Source organism: Monodon monoceros, unplaced genomic scaffold (assembly GCF_005190385.1).
Source record: "Monodon monoceros isolate NGI ecotype Baffin Bay Population unplaced genomic scaffold, NGI_Narwhal_1 Super_Scaffold_11, whole genome shotgun sequence".
Lineage (NCBI taxonomy): Eukaryota > Metazoa > Chordata > Mammalia > Artiodactyla > Monodontidae > Monodon > Monodon monoceros.
This window is the reverse complement of record NW_021703767.1, coordinates 93,910,838-93,930,170: the sequence shown is the minus strand read 5'-3', so window position 1 is coordinate 93,930,170 and position 19,333 is coordinate 93,910,838. Positions and strand designations below refer to the sequence as shown.

At 38.3% G+C, this 19,333-nt stretch overlaps 1 protein-coding gene across 5 annotated transcripts in view; it reads left to right on the top strand.

The window, feature by feature from the left end:
* FNDC3B (fibronectin type III domain containing 3B) overlaps positions 1 to 19,333 on the top strand; it is a 357,581-nt gene that overhangs the window by 189,595 nt on the left and 148,653 nt on the right. For all 5 annotated transcript variants that reach the window (XM_029213894.1, XM_029213895.1, XM_029213896.1 and 2 more), the window contains one exon: positions 18,154 to 18,397. In XM_029213894.1, coding sequence (XP_029069727.1) covers positions 18,154 to 18,397 — 244 coding nt within the window. The remainder of the gene's footprint in view (positions 1 to 18,153; positions 18,398 to 19,333) is intronic.

Sequence of the window (19,333 nt, the reverse complement as noted above, 5' to 3'; positions counted from 1 at the left end):
CTGATTATAATGGCATCTTATATTCATGGGAAAAAATCTGAGAAGGCAGAAGAGTAGAAAAAAAGAAAATATTTGAAATTTTACTACCCACAGAAGACGATAATCTTTGTGTTAACATTTTTTGGATTATAGTCTTCCAGGTATTTTTTTCTTTCTCTCTCTGTCTGCTTTTAAAATGGTTTAAAAATCTGTAATTTTCATTTTCAGTGATTTTGCTGGGGTGAAAAAATTGGCAGCTACATAGGAAAATTGCTGAAGTGCAGGCAGGAATCAAAGAAGATTTATCCTTCTCTGATGTAAAAACTTATCCATCTCTTCACTGTCTAAGGCATAGTGCAGCCACTATAATTTCACTTTTTCCATCCTTCTTTTATGTGAGCCAATTTGACATCTTTTTTTTTTGGAGGAGCCAGAATGTTGGCCCATCTTCCCCCTGTTGCAAGTAAATGGCTTGTTTTACACAAGTCTTTGTAAATAAGGATCACTGAAGGAGAAAAGGGTGCAGAGCAAGCCCTTCCAGCCAGGACACACGATGGTGGATCACATTCACATCACCAGTCAATTAAAAGAAAAGAACAAGGAATGTAGAATTCCATTATGGCTCCCACTCATTTATTTGAGGAAGTGTTTCATTCCCTTGAACCAGAGTACAGTTCTCACCATTGTGATGGCTGAAATAACACCTCCTTTTATGCTAAATGCCCATTTAGGAATACCAGTTAAAAATTGAACATTCTAGTGGAGAGAAGCTGTAATGTGCTTTTTCTTGCTAGTGGTGTTGCTGTGATTGTATTAACTGCCAAACATTTATTAGGATTCCTAGGAAAAATAGAAACTTTTAGATCTTGGTGTATTTCTGATTCTGAAATACTTATATAGAAAATCTAAGTAGAAAGAGGAAAAACAGAACTGTAAACTTACTTTCATAAAGCTGATGATGGAAGCATAGTGAAACACTTTCTGAACTCAGAATTATGGCAGAAAGTGCTAGGAGATATTTGAAGAATAGTAAAAATGGAATAAGTTGGACTCCAAATTGAAAAAGAACAAGAAGCAGTCTGTAAGGCACGTATTCAACTCTTTTTAGACTGAGCTGTCTGCTCAGAAGATGGGCCCAGAGTTAAATAACCTTCAGTGGTAGCTTTAAAACTTGAATGATATTTGACAGTGAAGTGTCTTAAGTAAAAGTGATTATTATAATGAAGAAAATTGAGAACCTGAAGAGGTACAACATCTTCTTTAAGGCTGACCGTATACACACTTGAAAGGAATGAAGAAGGTTGGAACCAAGTATAAAATGTCTTAGGAGACTTATGAAGGAGCAAAATACATTTTTGTTATGCAGTTGTGGGAAGAAATAATCACTTAAAAAAAAATCCTCCTCCTGGCTAGACGTATGTGAGAATGCCCAATACTAGTCTGTCCCTATGCAATACAGTCTACACCTTAACCCCACAGTCCTTTCCCTCAAATACATGTGGCTTCCTTGTTCAGATCTAGAGTTGGGTGTACATTGCATAGCTGTACAGTTAAAGGTCTCTGTTGTAGTATATGGATTCTTAATATTCAACCCTGTCCTCCTTTTGAGAGTCACCTTTTCCTATTGCCCCACATTGCTACCACCTTAAACCTCTGTCCGCTGGCTTTTTCTCAGCTTCATACATTTGTGCCCATTATTTCTCTCTTCTTGGAGAACTCTAGAGCCCTTCTTTGTCTGACAGTTCAATAATTCTTCTATGCAAGTACCCCTCCTCAATGTGACCACTTTAGAACCTCTAACACAGAGATGGTTGTTTTTGTTTTGTTTTTGTTTTTGTTTTTTTCCAGCATCTTTGGTACTTTGTCCCCATCTCTGTCATGAAACACAATACATTTTATAACCATCCCCAAGAATCTTAGTGCTTCATTGGGATTATATCTGAGAATTTAGAATACTGCCTGGTACATAGTAGGTACTTGATAAGTGTTTTTAAATGTAAGTGATTGGCCAACCTGAAATAAAGTAAATACAGGATAGATTCATAGGTTTGGTTCAAAGATTTGCAGGTTCAAGTAGAGCAGTAATATGCCTGATAGCTGGAAAATTAGCAAGATCAGAGTGATGTATACCTGCAAGGAATGAAATACTCTGAATGTGCATTTAAGAGAGAGAAGTGCCAAGATAGTTCAGTGGAGGAAGGAATAGTCTCTTCAACAAATAGTGCAGGGACAACTGGTTATCCAGATGCAACAGAATGAAGTTGGACCTCTACCTCACACCATATACAAAAATTAACTCAAAATGGATCATAGATGTAAGAACTAAAACTGTATAACTCTAGGAGTAAAATTTTGTAACCTCGGATTAGGCAATGGAATCTTAGATATGACACCAAAAGCACAAGCAGGAAAAGAAGAAAACAGATAAATTTGACTTCATCCAAACTACAACCTTTTGTGCTTCCAAGGTACCATCGACAAAATGAAAAGAGAACTCATAGATTGGGAGAAAATATATGCAAATCATATATTTTAGAAGGGACTTGTATCAAGAATATATAAGGAAATCTTAACAGCTCAAGAATAAAAAGACAAACAACCCAGTTTAAATATGGGCAAAGGATCAGAATAGACATTCTCCAGAAACAATGTACAAATGGCCAAATAGTACATGAAAAGATGGTGAACATCACTTAACCATCAGGGAAATGAAATCAAAACCACAGCGCAATATACTTCACACACACTAGGATGGCTTTAGTCAAAGAGACAAGTAGGAACAAGTGTTGGCAAGGTTGTGGAGCAGGTGGAACCCTCATACACTGCCTGAGGTCATGTAAAATGGTACAGCTGCTTGGAAGATAGTCTGGCATTTCCTCAAATGGTTAAATAGAGAGTTATTTACCACGTGACTCTGCTATTCCACTACTAGGTAAATACCCAAGAGGAGAGAAAACATACGTTTATACACAAAAAAAGCTTGTACATGAATATTCATAGCAGCACTATTCATATTAACCCCAATGTGGAAACAACCCAAATGTCCATCAGCTTATGAATGGATAAACATGTTGTGATATATCCATAAAATGGACTATTATTCAGCCATAAGAAGGAATGAAGTACTTATACATGCTAAAAAGTGGATGAACCTTGAAAGTATTGTGCTAAGTGAAAGAAGCCAGACACAAAAGCCATATACAGTATCATTCCATTTATATATGATGTTCAGAATAGGCAAATCCATAGACACTGATAATGTATTAGTTGTTGCCGGGGGCTGGGGGAGAGAGTATTAGGGAGTTGCTGCTAGTGGGTATGGTATTCTTTTGGGGGTGATGACAGTGTTCTGGAAATAAATAGTGGTAATGGTCACTCAACTCTGAATATACTAAAAACCAACTGAATCAGACACTTTAAAAGAATGGATTTTGCGGTATGTAAATGACACCTCAATAAAGCTATTACAAAAGAGGAGGGAGGGAAAGATAGTGACTAGTCCTAACTGTTAATCAGCAAACAGTGGTACAGCTGGGAAAATGGCCCAGCCTGTCTTGGTGCCTGTGTTGATGGTGGTAATAACTACTGCGTATGCTGTGCACTCTGCTAAATGCTTTATTTACGTTTCTGGTTTTCACCATCCTAACTTTACATACGAGGAAGCTAAGGCCCTGAGTTGAACCAGGATTGCAACCCAGGCATTTCTGAACTCACTGACCTTTTTCCCACTATGATGTGATCTCTAAGTCAGTGACAGAGCCTACTTTGATGGATATACAGTTGACCCTTGAAGAACATGAGTTGAAACTGCGCAGGTCCACTTATACGTGGATTTTTTTCAGTACTAAATACTCAGTGCTACACGATGCGTGGTTGGTTGAGTCCATGGATGAGGAGCTACAGATAAGGAGAGCTGATTATAAGTTATTTGTGGACTTTTGACAATGAGGCAGGTCGGTGCCCCTGACGCCCACCTTGTTCAAGGATTAACTGTATTTACTTCATGTTACATTGCTTTTTGACAGTGTGAGTGTGGATGTGTGGTGTGTCTACTTGTGCATCTCTAATACTAAAACCCTAGCTACTCATATATGAGATGGTACATTATTGTAAGAAAATTGAAGAGAGAGGCAAGTAAATGATTAAAGACATTACAGTCACTCTAAACCGAGTCAATGGGGAATTTCTTGGTTGTAGCATTCATTCCATACTTCAGTAGCTATAAGTGCTTGAAAGATAAATTGATAAACTTGATCAAGTTGACAAAATACCAGTGTCAGTAATGAGCAGATGATCTTATAGAAAGACAAACGTGGAGTTGAGACAGCTCTGCTGTGACGCACTTGTCAACAGCACAGCCTGTGTTTTCTTAGTTTGAGAAGGACTGACCCTGTGGGCTTTAGAGATAGTGTGGACTAGGGCAGGAGAACAGTGGAACCTTCTCTGAGAGAGTAAGCTTTTCTTTGTTGTAGTGTGAGTGTGTGTTTTGTGCTTTACTTTTTGGTGGGAGGCTGGGGGAGGTTTGAGGAAAATGTGATCTGACATTTTCAACTTGAGAGAAAATACAGGCTAAGTTTTTGTGGGTTTTTTTTTCCCCCACCTGTGAGAAAGTGGATTTAGGTGAGAGGGAATTTAATTTAGCCTTATCCACGTATCACCATTATTTCCATTATGTAAAAGCATTTATTAGTGTCATTAGGGCTGAAGCTATGGGAAAAGAGGGCGAGCTAGGAAGAACATGGACATTACTTGAAAAGGCTTTTGCCTTCGTATTCCACCATGGCTATTTCCGTGTAGCTTTTACAAACTCTTTTGCCACATAGGTGAATGCCTACCTGATGTGGCAGAGGGAAGAATTAAGAGAAATGCTCTGTAAGGTGTGTACTCCACAGTGGGCATTCACTACGTGGTAGCTATTAGAATGAAGAGGCCTGTTAGAACAATTTCAGTGAAAGTTTGGCAGAATTTGCCTTCCTCAATACACATTGAGATCATGCCATATGAAGCAAATTTTTCCTTTCATTGTATACTTCCCTGGTTTTTCTTAAATTTTTTTAACCTCATCATTAACTTTTGAAGAATTTATATATAAAAATTTCTTAAGCAGATGCCTTGAGTTTTATGTTCCATGCTTCCATAGTAATTTATGAAACATTTTCAAAAGTTACAGGGAAAGGTTTCATGTAGACCCCCAGATTTAAAAAGCATATGAAGAGACAAAGTGAAACATCCAAGTTAATGTTCCATCACTTGAGAAACCACTCTTCTTTTTCCAGGTTAATTGATGTAACCTAAAAACTTCAGAGTAGTCAAAATAAGTGTTTCTGTTGTTATAGCAGAAGTACACACTTTAACCCATTCCATTGTTTTGGGGATTAGTTAGTGGGTAAATACCTGTTGAAATTATATATATTCCATTTCTCTTGACCGGGGAGAGACAAGAAATCTATTTAAAAACATGTTTAAATTTTGGTTTGGTTGATCATTCTCCAGTGAGGCTTGTTTTAAGAGTTGGCCAGAAATCAGAGCCCTGTGGAGAAACAATGGGGCCTGTTAGGTGGAAGCCATGGAATGCTTTTCTACATTTTGTTCAGCCAGGTCGGCTGAGCTATGAGCATTAGCTTCAACTGCTTCCCTTTGGTAATTACAACCTGGTGTTAAACTAATGCTGTGCTTCAACCTTCAACGTTGTAAAAATGATGAGCAGGAAGGAGAAGGAACATGGGGCATTGCCCTGTGCCTGGGTAGACCAAGAATCAGACCCGTTTGGCGGCCAATAATAAGAAAATTGGAATCTCTTTCAAAACTTTAAATCCTCTGGAAAAATTGACCTTTCAATAGGAAGTTAGGAAGATGTTTCACAGTGAACAGTGTGTGTGCACACAGTGTGTGTGCATGGGTGTTGGGAGCTTCTGTGGAAAAGAGCAGAGGACTTACATACCCATATTCTGTTCTAGTTTCTGTCATCATCAGATTTACAATAACTTTATTTTCATTTTATGGCTTATTTTGTCTGAGGAGCGATTACAGACAAGGTTGGCGATGGTAAATTAAAGAGATGCACCCTCCCCTCAAAGCATTGTGCAAGTTTTCTCTTTCTGAGTCCTCTGTCTCCCTGTTCTGCATTTTCTCTTGGATTTCTTTACTTTGTTTCTACGATCCTGGCATTGTGACCTAATAGAACACAGGATTAGCAGGATGAAATATGTGTCCTGTTCAACACTGTATCTCTAGTTCCTTGAAAGGTGTCAAGCACATACTAGGCATTTATTAAAATTTGGCTGACTTTTGGAGTCGTTTTTATCTTGTGGAGGGAGGAGGGCAAAGGAAAGTGAGGATCTCTGAGGTTCTTTTCTAATCTAAAATTAGAGGATTCTCCTGTACTGTTCATACTGCTCCTTAAGAAGGAGACCAAGAGAGAATATAAGTAAGTTTCCGTAAGCAATCATTACCAAAACAGTGGGGCACACTTTTTTGGGATTTAGCATTCTATTGAGTAGCATGCTATTCTTCACTTCTACAGAAAAATGATAGTTGATTTTCATAGTAATAATATTGAGAAGATGTCACATCTAGAAATGACTTCTGAATCATTGATAAGGATTAAATTATGCACATTACATTATATGATTTTATCACACAATTATTGTAGTCTGTCTTTCTAAATTAGCAACCCACTTTTGTCATATGTGACAACTTTTCTTAGAAAACCACATTTGCCCAACCTTTGAGCACAAAACTGAACCAAAGTTAAGTGGTTATGTTCCTACACACTCTTTGAAACTCATCAGGTTTACAAACTTGGGCTTACAGTTGTTTTGCTTTGTAATAAGTATCTGATGATCAACAGCACAGATTCTTAATCCTTTCTCGTGCCATGGAACCCACTGCCAAACTGATGAGCATTTTTAAGTGTAAAATATAAAATTCATAGACACAATCTAGAACAGCCTGCCTGTGTTTCCATGGATGTATATGTGTCTGAGAAGCTGGACTGAAAAGATGTTATTGGCTGTGTCTTCTGTGCTGGTCAATGGAGAGGTGCTGGAGGAACAGCAACAGTTATTCCCGTTGATTCCTGCTGTTAATAGCTTTATTAATATCTTTTTAAAAAATTGAACAGTTGATTTACAGTTGATTTACAATGTTGTGTTAATCTCTGCTGTACAGCAAAGTGATTCAGTTATACATACATACATATATATATATATATATACATTTTTAAAACATTCTTTTCCATTATGATTTATCTCAGGACATTGAATATAGTTCCCTGTGCTATATAGTAGGACCTTGTTGTTTGTTATTAATATCTTAAAGACAGCTCAGTTTGGCACAAATTAAACCATCAGATTGCTACTTACTGTTTATCTTCCAACAAATATTCTGTTCCTTAAAACAGCATTTCCATCTAGTCTGAAATAATTGTTTGGTCCATTTTATTAATTGAAACTCTATGGATGTAACTCTTTTCACTTGTCCAATGTTCTCATGCTCCGTACATATCCTGGGGAGTATTAGATTTGATTTTTGATCTTCAAATGTGGTTCTTTTTGGTATTTAGGTTGGTAATATACAATAAAATATGACAAAAGGCACAGCATTTCTAGTGAGAGTACTTGGGTATGAATCTTGTCACCCATTTAGCTGGCCTTAGGTTAATTACTTAATTGCTCCTGAAGATTCTTAATCCAGAATTTAGGACTATGATGTTGCCTATGTTAGAGGATCTTCTGAGTATTATGCGAGTTATGTGCCGAGCACTTTATACGTTATTAAGTTGCTTAGCTCTCTCTAAATAGGGCCTCTCTGTCCCTCAAATTGGGGGCAACTGCCCCTCAAGCTAGGGTAGCAAAGATGTGGTAATGGAGCTGGCACCAGCTGAGGACCCAACACCAGTTCTGTGGTTCATAAGATGTGTCTCAAACCTTGCTGGGCTTCCTTCTTAATGTCCCCTCAGCTATATAGCATTACATACTTTACTGAAGACATTGGATTAAAAGAGATACCACAGAAGATGTACTTGTTTCCATACTCCTCTCCAGCCTTCAGTGGTTTTAGTTATGAATCACTCGACAGTCACCTGGAAAGAGCCCTGTCTGTTTAGTAAAGTACTAAAAGTTGATTTCATTTATATATGCCCTAGTTGTGCTCCTTTTTCCAGATTAAAGATTTATGTAAGTGTGAGTGGTTTTTCTGTGTATAAAAGTGTTAGTACATATAAAGCCACCAGAGTGAGGCTTGCCATTTATGAGGGTATCTCCTTATACTGGTCACCTCTTTTTATTTATTTATTTTTTAACATCTTTATTGGAGTATAATTGCTTTACAATGGTGTGTTAGTTTCTGCTTTATAACAAAGTGAATCAGTTATACATATACATATATCCCCATATCTCCTCCCTCTTGCGTCTCCCTCCCTCCCACCCCCCCATCCCACCCCTCTAGGTGGTCACAAAGCACCGAGCTGATCTCCCTGTGCTGTGCGGCTGCTTCCCACTAGCTATCTGTTTTACATTTGGTGGTATATATATGTCAATGCCACTCTCTCACTTTGTCCCAGCTTACCCTTCCCCTCCCCATATCCTCAAGTCCATTCTCTAGCAGGTCTGTGTCTTTATTCCTGTCTTGCCCCTAGGTTCTTCATGACCATTTTTTGACTTACTTCACTCTGTATGACAGACTCTAGGTCCATCTACCTCACTACAAATAACTCAATTTCGTTTCTTTTTATGGCTGAGTAATATTCCATTGTATATATGTGCCACATCTTCCTTATCCATTCATCTGTTGATGGACATTTAGGTTGCTTCCATGTCCTGGCTATTGTAAATAGTGCTGCAGTGAACATTTTGGTACATGACTCTTTTTGAATTATGGTTTCTCAGGGTATATGCCTGGTAGTGGGATTGCTGGGTCGTATGGCCACCTCTGTACAAGTTTGTCTGTAAGATTCATGCTCTAAAATACTGAAGACAAGTGCCATATCAGTACCTTCAACTTGTGATTCCCCATTTAGCAACCTCAGATTTGTTATCTGGATCTAACCATTCCCTTGTCACTCTGTACCTTAGCCATTGCCTGAAGTTGGCATGTGCATTAAAAATTATGCACCAATGGAAAATTTAAGGTTTCTAGGTATAAATGAGTGTGGGGGTAAAATGTTTGGGGAATTTTTATTCATTCATGAATCACCTTATTACTTAAATCCTTAAGTTTGGTTACCTGTGAAGCATATGAAATTAGTTGTTTACTTAATCATTGGCAAGAACTGTTTCAGAAAAGTAGCTGGAATTTTCAAGGAACTTTTTCTTTTCTTGATTCAGAGAGGATGTTGATTATCAATCTGCAACTCCTCTGCAGGATAATCCTTTGATATTATATAAAGGGCTTTTAGAAACCCAGAAATGTCACCAATAATTTACTTTTCCATTCTGCTACAAAAATAACCATGCTATGTGGCAAGAGGAGCTGGTCCTAAACCTAGAGGGTTTATTGTCTCAGACCATTCATGATAATGTTACACTGGAAAGAGCAGATGGTATTTCATCAGTGTTGGGCTGTAACAGATGTGAAGAGAAAGGAGATTGAGAAGTAACATTTGATGTTTTCAGCCACAGTTATGATTATTAAGTTTGAACGGACAGAAAAGTAAGTCGGGAGATTTGAGAAATACATTGAATCCTGCCACGTTTTTAAGTCAAGTAACTTCATCTGTAAAATAGAATCACTACTTGGCTCCTGTAGTTCTTTGGTTGCCCTTTGAATATTCCTTTATCCTAATTTTCTCTTTCTTCTAAGGTACTTGGTGATGGTGGTAGGAGTTTCATCCATCCATAGGAGCAAAAAGGGGATTGGGCTGGGGAAAGTACAGTCCGTATGTTTTAAGTCTCTCCCCTCCGTGAAGAACAAACTTGCTCTCTTTCGTATTGTTTACTATATTAGAAAATACAGAGTGAGGAGTCAGTGCAGAAAGGAAAGGTGAGAAATAATGCTTCTTTATTCCTGGTTGGTGAGAATAAAGTAAAATCACTCAACTGCATTTGGATTTGAAGTAGAACTTATATAGGAAATGTGTAAATTTTCTGTGTCTTTCTTATAGTAAAATCATACTTATTTAAAATAAGAGTGTCAGGGATAACAGATCTGGAATTGAGTTTAGATTTTCTGAAACTTTAGAGTATGATGTCTAAACTAAGATATATACCTGAGTTATGGGGTGGGTTGAATTTGATAAAGAATGTGTTAATAACTTTTTCTAGACATCAAATCTAAAAGAGAAAAAAAATTTTTTTTGCTTGCTTTTCCATTCATTTGTTGGTTAGCTAACATATATTGAGAGCCCCCTGTGTACCCGGGTATCTTGAGGGTCTTGGAGTTGGTGGGAGACACAGATCTGTAATCTGCGTTACAGGATAGAGATGCTGGTGGAGAGGTGAGCACCAGTCTGGCTGGCAGAAGCCTGGACTGTTTGCCTGCCTGTCCCTCTGTCCATGCAGCTGTTTGACGTTGCCCAGACTTTTCTTCTCCTTGTTCACTGCTCAGTTTTAGCTGAGACTTCTTCCCTTACCAGAATAGCCTGGGAGCCCTCTTTTAAGTATGTTGGCCACAGTTAGGAAGTGAGTCTGAGCCTAACTCTCACAAACACATTAGGTCCCAGTTTTCTGTGTGCAGCAGCTCACTCAAGCAATCCCGATTTGCACACTACCTGCATGCACGCGGGCTCACGTGTGTCCACATGCAGTCTGTTCTGCCCACATCTGGGATCATCACTGGCCATTGAGGCAGCCTGTTAAAATTTTTCTTTTGCCTCCTACCATTGAAGCTCTTTTGATTCTTGTTGTTTGCAGCCCAAAAGAAGTAGAAGGAGAGAGTTTTAGGAACTGAGGAGTTTTGTTAAAATTCCTGTGGAGCGTTTCAGTTCAATAAGGAGAAGAACTACCTTCTCTGTTAACACGAGAAAGGATCATCAAAACATAAGTGTTTTTAAGATGTCCATTTTAGTTCTCGGACTCAAAATTGCACCCCACCTCCCTCCCCCGCCACTTCCTCCCATAGCTCTCTGACCTTGTGTGTGTTAGCTTAACTTTACTGAGCTTCATTCCTTTTCTGTCTCAAATGGGGGTAACTGTATTTGCCTCCCAGGGTTGTTGGGAAGATTTAGTGAGGTGGTAATAGTAGTAATTGCTAGGTAAGGTTTATCTATTATGTATCAGTTACTGTTCCAGGACCTTAACATGCTGCTGCCTTATTTCAGGTAGAAGATATTAAAGCAGAGCAGCAGGTATTCAATAAATATTGTTTGTATCTTGAATCCTTTCACATCTCTTAATAACCTATTTCTAACGGTTCATTATTTACATATTTATTTCGCAGCATACCTAACTCCTGTATGATTCTTTACATAATGAAAACTTGGGAGTATAGACCAGAATGAAATCTGGTTCTGCAGTTGAACCAGTTGTACATTTTAATCATGCTGTGCGTTGGTTTTCTCATGTACAACGGGATGCTAATATCTAGTTCTCCAGTAGTTAAGGAAGTCACATGAGGTAACAGGTGACAAGCAGCTGGCAGGCCACAGGCACTGGCTGTGACTTGCTTTCTCCTCTCCCTCCCTGCTGCTCCCATTAGCTCTCCCTCTTGCTGTTGCCCCCAGGCTATCTCATTTTGTTTTAGCAGTTCTCTTGGTCATACTTCTAAAAACACTGGTGTAAGGAAGGCATACATTCTCTCGGTTTAACCTTTTGTGCCTCATTTTCTAGCCTCTCATCCATGTTTATAAGCCACAGGATAGCAGAGGGCACTGGGCACATAGAAGTTCCTCAGTAAATACTTACTGAGTAGAATAAAAGGACGTGATAAAGATTCAGACTAGCTGCTGTTTGCCATCAAGCTTTCTTCCTTAGCGAGAGGAAGGTGGCTGGGTTTTAGTCCAGGAGGATAAATGCATTACAAATTTTTGAAGAGAGGTTTTTTTTGGTTTTTGCGGTGCGGGGGGGCTGTTTGCTCTGATTTTTGTTTTTGTTTTAAGCGGACAAGAATGGTAGAACTTAAGATAGGAGGCTCTGAGAGGTGGCGTGTTAATTTGCTAAGGCCACCATAACAAAGTGTCATAGACTGGGCGGCTTAAACAACAGAAATTATTTCCTCACAGTTCCTCAGGCTATCAGTTTGGTTTCTTTTGAGGCCTCTTTCATTGGCTTGTTGATGGCCTTCTTCCTTTGCTGTCCTCACATGGTCTTCCCTCTGCCTGTCTGTGTTCTAATTTCCTTTTCTTATATGGATATCAGTCATGTCTGATTAGGACCCACCCGTATGACCTCATTTTACCATAATTACTTCGTTAAGGGCCCTATCTCCAAATACAGTCACATGCTGAGGTACTGCGGGTTAGGACATAAATATATGAATTGGTGCGGGGCAGGGAGGAGGACACATAATTCAGTCCATAACAGGTGGCAGCCTTGAGGACCTGGCACAATGATGTTTTCCAAGGATCTGTGCTCTCTGGAGAAGGTGAGTGTTCCGTTGAGTCACAGGGCTAGAAAAAAATCTAGATGAAGAATACTTGGTTTTCATTTCTGAAAAAACAGTACTTTGTTCAGATTTCTGAACAGAACTCACTAGGACTCAAGCTAATTTTTCTCTTTGTTTTTAGGCTAGACAAATCTTAATGTTTAGCACCTATTTTTTCCCCACTTTTGAATATCCAGTGCTTAGCTCATAGTATGTATCAGGAAATAGTTGTTGAATTGAGTACAGGTGATTTGTCTGCCTCTGGACATTGTCCCAATTTCATTCACCCCAAAAGGAAATGAATTGTCTTTTCCATGGTCGTTTATGAAGACTAAAGGCACATTTTTATTGTCTCAGGATTTTTAGACTGAACTCTTTCTGATGTCTGAATTCTTCTGCTACAGTAATATATTTCTTTATGAACCGTATTTTTTAAAGAATGTTATTGCCACCGTTTCCTGAGTTGCTTATTATCTTGTGCGTTATTATCGCTCCTCAGACTTTGGAGGAACATAGGCATAATTTCCTTAGATCAAAACTGCATTTGATAATTAAATATGCTACAGTTTGTGTTATGGAAGAACAATAAACAAAATACTCGGTACAAATTTTTTGATTTTTGTTTCTGATTATTTCAGAATATTTCATTTCATAAAAATATTTTTAGTCATAAGGTAGGCTTTGATTGGCTAAGGAGCAGGTTTCCAAAAGTATCGCCTCACACGTGTACATGTAAATAGACTTCTTTCACAAATAACACAGAATAATTTAAGATAATTACATATGGGACTATCAAACAGTCTTCATATATGCAGGCAGTTTGCGGTTTCAGGAAGCTACTTAGTTCTCTAACTGGAAATCCATTTTTTGGTGAATAGTAATTTATACTTCAGATTTATTAATTTTTGTAATTAGTGGACATATTATTCTTATAAAATATAGTAGTAAAAAGATAACGTTTCAGCTCTGTATCTCTCTTTTTTTTTTTTTTTACCCTTGACTGGAATTCTTACTTTTGTTAGTGCTTTTTGCCCAACTTTTTTTTTTTAAGCACTTTAACAAGTCAGAAACTATATGATGAAATGAAAGTAATTTCTCTTCATTGTAACTACCCCTGTTTACAAGCCCAGGGTTGTTCTTCATATTTAGTAAGATCCCTGTTCTTCTTGTACTACCTCAGTCAAGTTTGTATAGGCTGCTTGATCATTGGAAGTTTTACGTTGACTGAAATAAATGTAGGCTGTAAGCTTCTAGAAAACAAATACTTTGCTTCTGTGCCCTTCCATTGTCTAGCACGGGATTGAAAGAAGATTGTATGAAAGAGGGACATCTGGAATATGCCTTACTTTTTTCTTAATAGCTAGTGGCAGGGCCGAGGGAAAGAAGACACTATAGAATAATGCATGTTTATATGAGATGGTAAGAAAAACCCATATTTATACTAAAATTATAAAAAATGCGCTACCATATTCATCCTCTAGACAAAATAGAAGATGCTTGAAATAAACAAATGGGACCTAATCAAACTTATAAGCTTTTGCACAGCAAAGGAAACTATAAACAAAACAAAAAGACAACCTCTGGAAGGGGAGAAAATATTTGTAACTGATGCAACCTACAAGAGCTCAATTTCCAAAATATACACACAGCTCATACAACTCAATAACAATAACAACAACAAAAAACAAACAAAATCCCAATCAAAAAATGGGCAGAAGACCTAAATAGACATTTCTCCAAAGAAGACATACAGATGGCCAATAGGCACATGAAAAGATGTTCAACATCACTAATTGTTAGAGAAATGCAAATCATAACTACAAAGAGGTATCACCTCACACTGGTCGGAATGGCCATCATTAAAAAGTCTGTAAATAACAAAGGCTGGAGAGGGTGTGGAGAAAAGGGAACCCTCCTACACGGTTGCTGGGAATGTAAAGTGGTGCAGCCACTATGGAAAACAGTATGGAGGTTCCTTAAGAAACTAAAAATAGAGTTGCCATATGATCCAGCAATCTCACTGCTGGACATATATCTGGAGAAAACTGTAATTCGAAAAGATACATGGACCCCAGTGTTCATAGTAGCACTATATACAGTAGCCAAAACATGGAATCAACCTAAATGTCCATCGACAGATGAATGGATAAAGACGATGTGGTATATATACACAGTGGAATACTAGTCAGCCAAAAAAAAAAAAAGAATGAAATAATGCCATTTGCAGCAACATGCATGGACCTAGAGATTATCATACTAAGTGAAGTAAGCCAGACAAAAACAAATATCGCATGATATCACTTATATGTGAAATCTGAAGTAGGATACAAATAAACTTACTTACAGAACAGAAACAGACTCAGGCATAGAAAACAAACTTGTGGTTACCAAAGGGGAAAGCGGGGGTGGTGGAGGAGGGATAAATTAGGGTTTGGGGATTAGCAGATACAAACTATTGGGTTGACCAAAAAGTTTGTCCGGTTTTCTCGTAAGCTGGCTCGAGTAGCACTTAGTTGTCTTTAACTTCATTCAAAACAGTGTTAGATTGTATTGTGACAGCTGTCATATCAGCGTGCATTAAAAAAAAAATCAAAATTGGTGAATTTTTGCGTAGCCATTTTAATATTGAAGATGGAAGAAAAAGCAACATTGTCAGCATATTATGCTTTATTATTTCAAGAAAGGTAAAGATGCAACTTAAACGCAAAAAATTTGTGCAGTGTATGGAGCAGGTACTGTGACTGATCGAACATGTCAAAAGTGGTTTGCAAAGTTTCGTGCTGGAGATTTCTGGCTGGACGGTGTTCCACTGTTGGGTAGACCAGTTGAAGTTGATAGCGTTCAAATCAAGACATTAATTGAAAACAATCAACGTATACCACGTAGGAAATAGCTGACATACTCAAAATATCCAAATCAAGCATTGAAAATCATTTGCATCAGCTTGGCTATGTGAATCGCTTTGATGTTTGGGTTCCACATAAATTAAGTGCAAAAAACCTTCTTGACCATATTACCTCATGGGATTCTCTACTGAAACGTATCGAAAATGTTCTGTTTTTAAAACAAATTGTGACAGGCGTGAAAAGTGGATACTGTACAATGATGTGGAATGGAAGAGATCGTGGGGCAAGCGAAATGAGCCACCACCAACCAAACCAAAGGCCGGTCTTCATCCAAAGAAGGGGATGTTGTATATATGGTGGGATTGGAAGGGAGTCCTCTATTACGAGGTCCTTCCAGAGAACCAAAGGATTAATTCCAACAAGAACTGCTCCCAAGTAGACCAACTGAAAGCAGCACCTGATGAAAAGCACCTGGAATTAGTCAAGAGAAAATGCAGAATCTTCCATCAGGATAATGCAAGACCGCATGTTTCCTTGATGACCAGGCAAAAACTGTTACAGCTTGGCTGGGAAGTTCTGATTCATCCTCTGTATTCACCAGACATTGCACCTTCAGATTTCCATTTATTTCGGTCTTTACAAAATTCTCTTAATGGAAAAAATTTCAGTTCCCTGGAAGACTGTACAAGGCACCTGGAAAAGTTCTTTGGTCAAAAAAAATAGAAAGTTTTGGGAAGATGGAATTATGAAGTTGCCTGAAAAATGGCAGAAGGTAGAACAAAACAGTGAATACGTTGTTCAATAAAGTTCTTGGTGAAAATGAAAAATGTCTTTTATTTTTACTTAAAAACTAAAGGAACTTTTTGGCCAACCCAATGCTATATATAAAATAGATAAACAACAAGGTCCTACTGTATAGAACTGGGAACTATATTCAATATCCTGAAATAAACTATAATGGAAAAGAATACATATATATGCATATGTATAACTGAATCACTGCTGTACAACAGAAACTAACACAATATTGCAAATCAACTATAATTCAATAAAGAAAAAAAACAAGATGCTTTGATGATAATTATTAGTGTATACATTAGAATTTCTAGTGTCATGGTTTAAGCACCATTTCACATATACCTGTAACTTAGCAGCCTAAATGAGGCTAATGTGATTAACTTGCCAAGGCCAGGAAGGGGTTACATTTAATAAAGAATATGTAAAAAGCTACATCCTGAGCTTTAGTAGGGAGTATGACTCAGAATCTTAATTTTAAGGAGTTACTATTGCTTTATTAATAAACTATTAACATAGTAGTTAATTCTGAAGCTATTATATTAATAGGTTCATTAATAAACAAAGATTTTTTTTTTCTTAACGTAAGGATTAATGGCTCTTGGGCTTCCCTGGTGGCGCAGTGGTTGAGAGTCCACCTGCCAATGCAGGGGATGCGGGTTCGTGCCCCAGTCCAGGAAGATCCCACATGCCGCAGAGCTGCTGGACCCGTGAGCCATGGCCGCTGAGCCTGCGCGTCCGGAGCCTGTGCTCCACAATGGGAGAGGCCACAACAGTGAGAGGCCCGCGTACAGCAAAAAAAAAAGATTAATGGCTATTAATAAAAATTAAACCTATCTTGTTCACTGAAGTACAGACTAATGTTGATAAACTTGCCATTTTGTCTCAAGCAGTATTTTAGGAAACAAAGCTTACTATAATTTTTTTTATTAGAATGCTTTAGACATGATTAAGTCATTTTATTTTGGCCTGTAATCAGCCTCCTGAGATGTAATGAGAAGTCTATTTCAATACACAAGTTTAATTTTCAGGTTTTTTTTTTTTTTTTTTTTTTTTTTAGACAAAATTTCCTATCAGTGTATGTACCTGATTGTCTTAAGCTAGATTAGGCCATCTGGTCTCTTTGGAAGCCTGGTTCTGGCTTCCAGGTTTATTCTTGTGGCGTCATTGTCCCCTTTTTTGCAGGGCCCTAATGCAGGGGCCATGCTCTTACCTGTCCCAGCCCTACCAGTTCTTTGAGGTCCCTGAAGCCTGCTCTGATTCTGCCATTTCATGCTCTTGTTCTCTGTACCCCAGGCTTTACCTTTGGATTATGGTTTCTGTTGTATTTTTTCTTATCTTGTGTCTCAACAAAATTGTTTGCTCCTAGAGCAGGTAGCATGCAGTTGGCCACAGAAGCAATAAATATTGGCTTTGTACTGCCTTATGTTACCTTCCTTGGTTGAATTTTTAAAAAATCATTTGGAGAAAGTATAGATAGAATGTTGATTGGCTCACTCTGCGCACAGGAGGTCCCCGGTCACAATGTCTCCTTCACAACGCTCGGTACCTCGTCAGGACATCTTGGGAGCAAAGGTGTCCTCGGTTTGGGATTGCTCAAGTGTTTGAAGGGTTGGGATCCCTCATTTCATCCACAACCTTGGTTCCAGATTAAATGGCCTTTAGGTACTATTATGGGTTCTGAAGTTAATGTTACCTTGGTTTCCTGAAGCCCCGGTGTCATGGAACTGTGCTTGCTAAAGCAGGAATGGGGTTGGGTGTTATGGGGTAGACGTGGAAGCTCAGCCCTCTAAGGCATATTTACGTGGCCCAGAAAGTCTCTTTCTGGAAAACCACCAGCTAAAATTCATTTAACTAGTTGAATTAGAGAATAAGAATTCAACATGCACTAATTTTTTTTTTTTCCTATGGAGGAGAGAAGATTAAAGTTAAGGAGGAAGTAATTAAATACCATATACATTCACAGGATATTTACTAATAATGCATACTACGTTCTTTCTGCTGTTTTCTTTAGGTGATTGAAGACAATACTGGAGTCCGCCGGGTGGTGGTCACACCCCAGTCTCCTGAGTGCTACCCCCCAAGCTACCCCTCGGCCATGTCTCCAACCCATCACCTACCCCCCTACCTGACTCACCACCCGCATTTTATTCATAACTCACACACAGCTTACTACCCACCTGTTACTGGACCTGGAGATATGCCGCCTCAGTTTTTTCCTCAGCATCATCTTCCCCCTACAATATACGGTGAACAAGGTGAGTAGATTGCTGGCATCGGGAGCTGTTGGAACTGGTTACAGCATTTAAGGAGCTTGAGAGAGCCAGTGAGCAGCTTTGTTTCCTCTGTAATAAACATGGTAGAAGAGGTTCTATCTGTTGCACAAAGCTCATGGTAAATTCCTAACTTTCTTTGTCTTGAATTGTGTCTTGCAACTCTTTCTTTCTTTATATGTTTTCAAATTCTGCCCTCATCCCACGCCACAGAGAGCAGGTAGTGGGAGAGCCACTTCTTATTTCAGAAAAGAGGCAGTAACCTATCATATGTTCCCATGTCCTGATAACATATTTTTATGTGAGCGTGGCCCAGGACAGAACTGCAGCACATTATTTCTTAGGCATCCATATGGTCTAGCAGTAGAAGGGAATTTACAAAGGGTTTTGTGCCCCTTTTCCAGTGATAGAAGACTGCGAGGTCTTCGTAAACTTTTGGTTTCTTGGATGCTCTGTTGCAATCTTGGCGAACTCCAAATCCCCTGACTGTTGGTGTGGTCTTCCTGAACGCTGTTTTTAGTTTAAGAATAGCCATTAGTGCAGCCACAGTTTCACTGGTTGTTAGGCAAATATTGACCTTGAAATGAAAAAGAGTCTCAGAGATACCGACATTATTTCTTTTTAGTTTTGGCCTTGGTGTTGGTTTAGTCTAAAGCCCTTCTCTATCAAAATGGATACTAAGAAACCAGATAAGTGAGGATAAAATTAGACTTCAACCTCTAGGACTTTGCAAAGGGATTTTCTTCTGTGTCTGACTGTGAATTGAAGTGTTTTATTGTTTCAAACACTTATTACATTGGTTTACAGATAAATTGTATGAGAAATGCCTGTTAGTTTTGGAGGAAGTTATCACCTTACCTTCTCTCATCAACTTTATATATATATATATATATATATATATATATATATATATATATATAT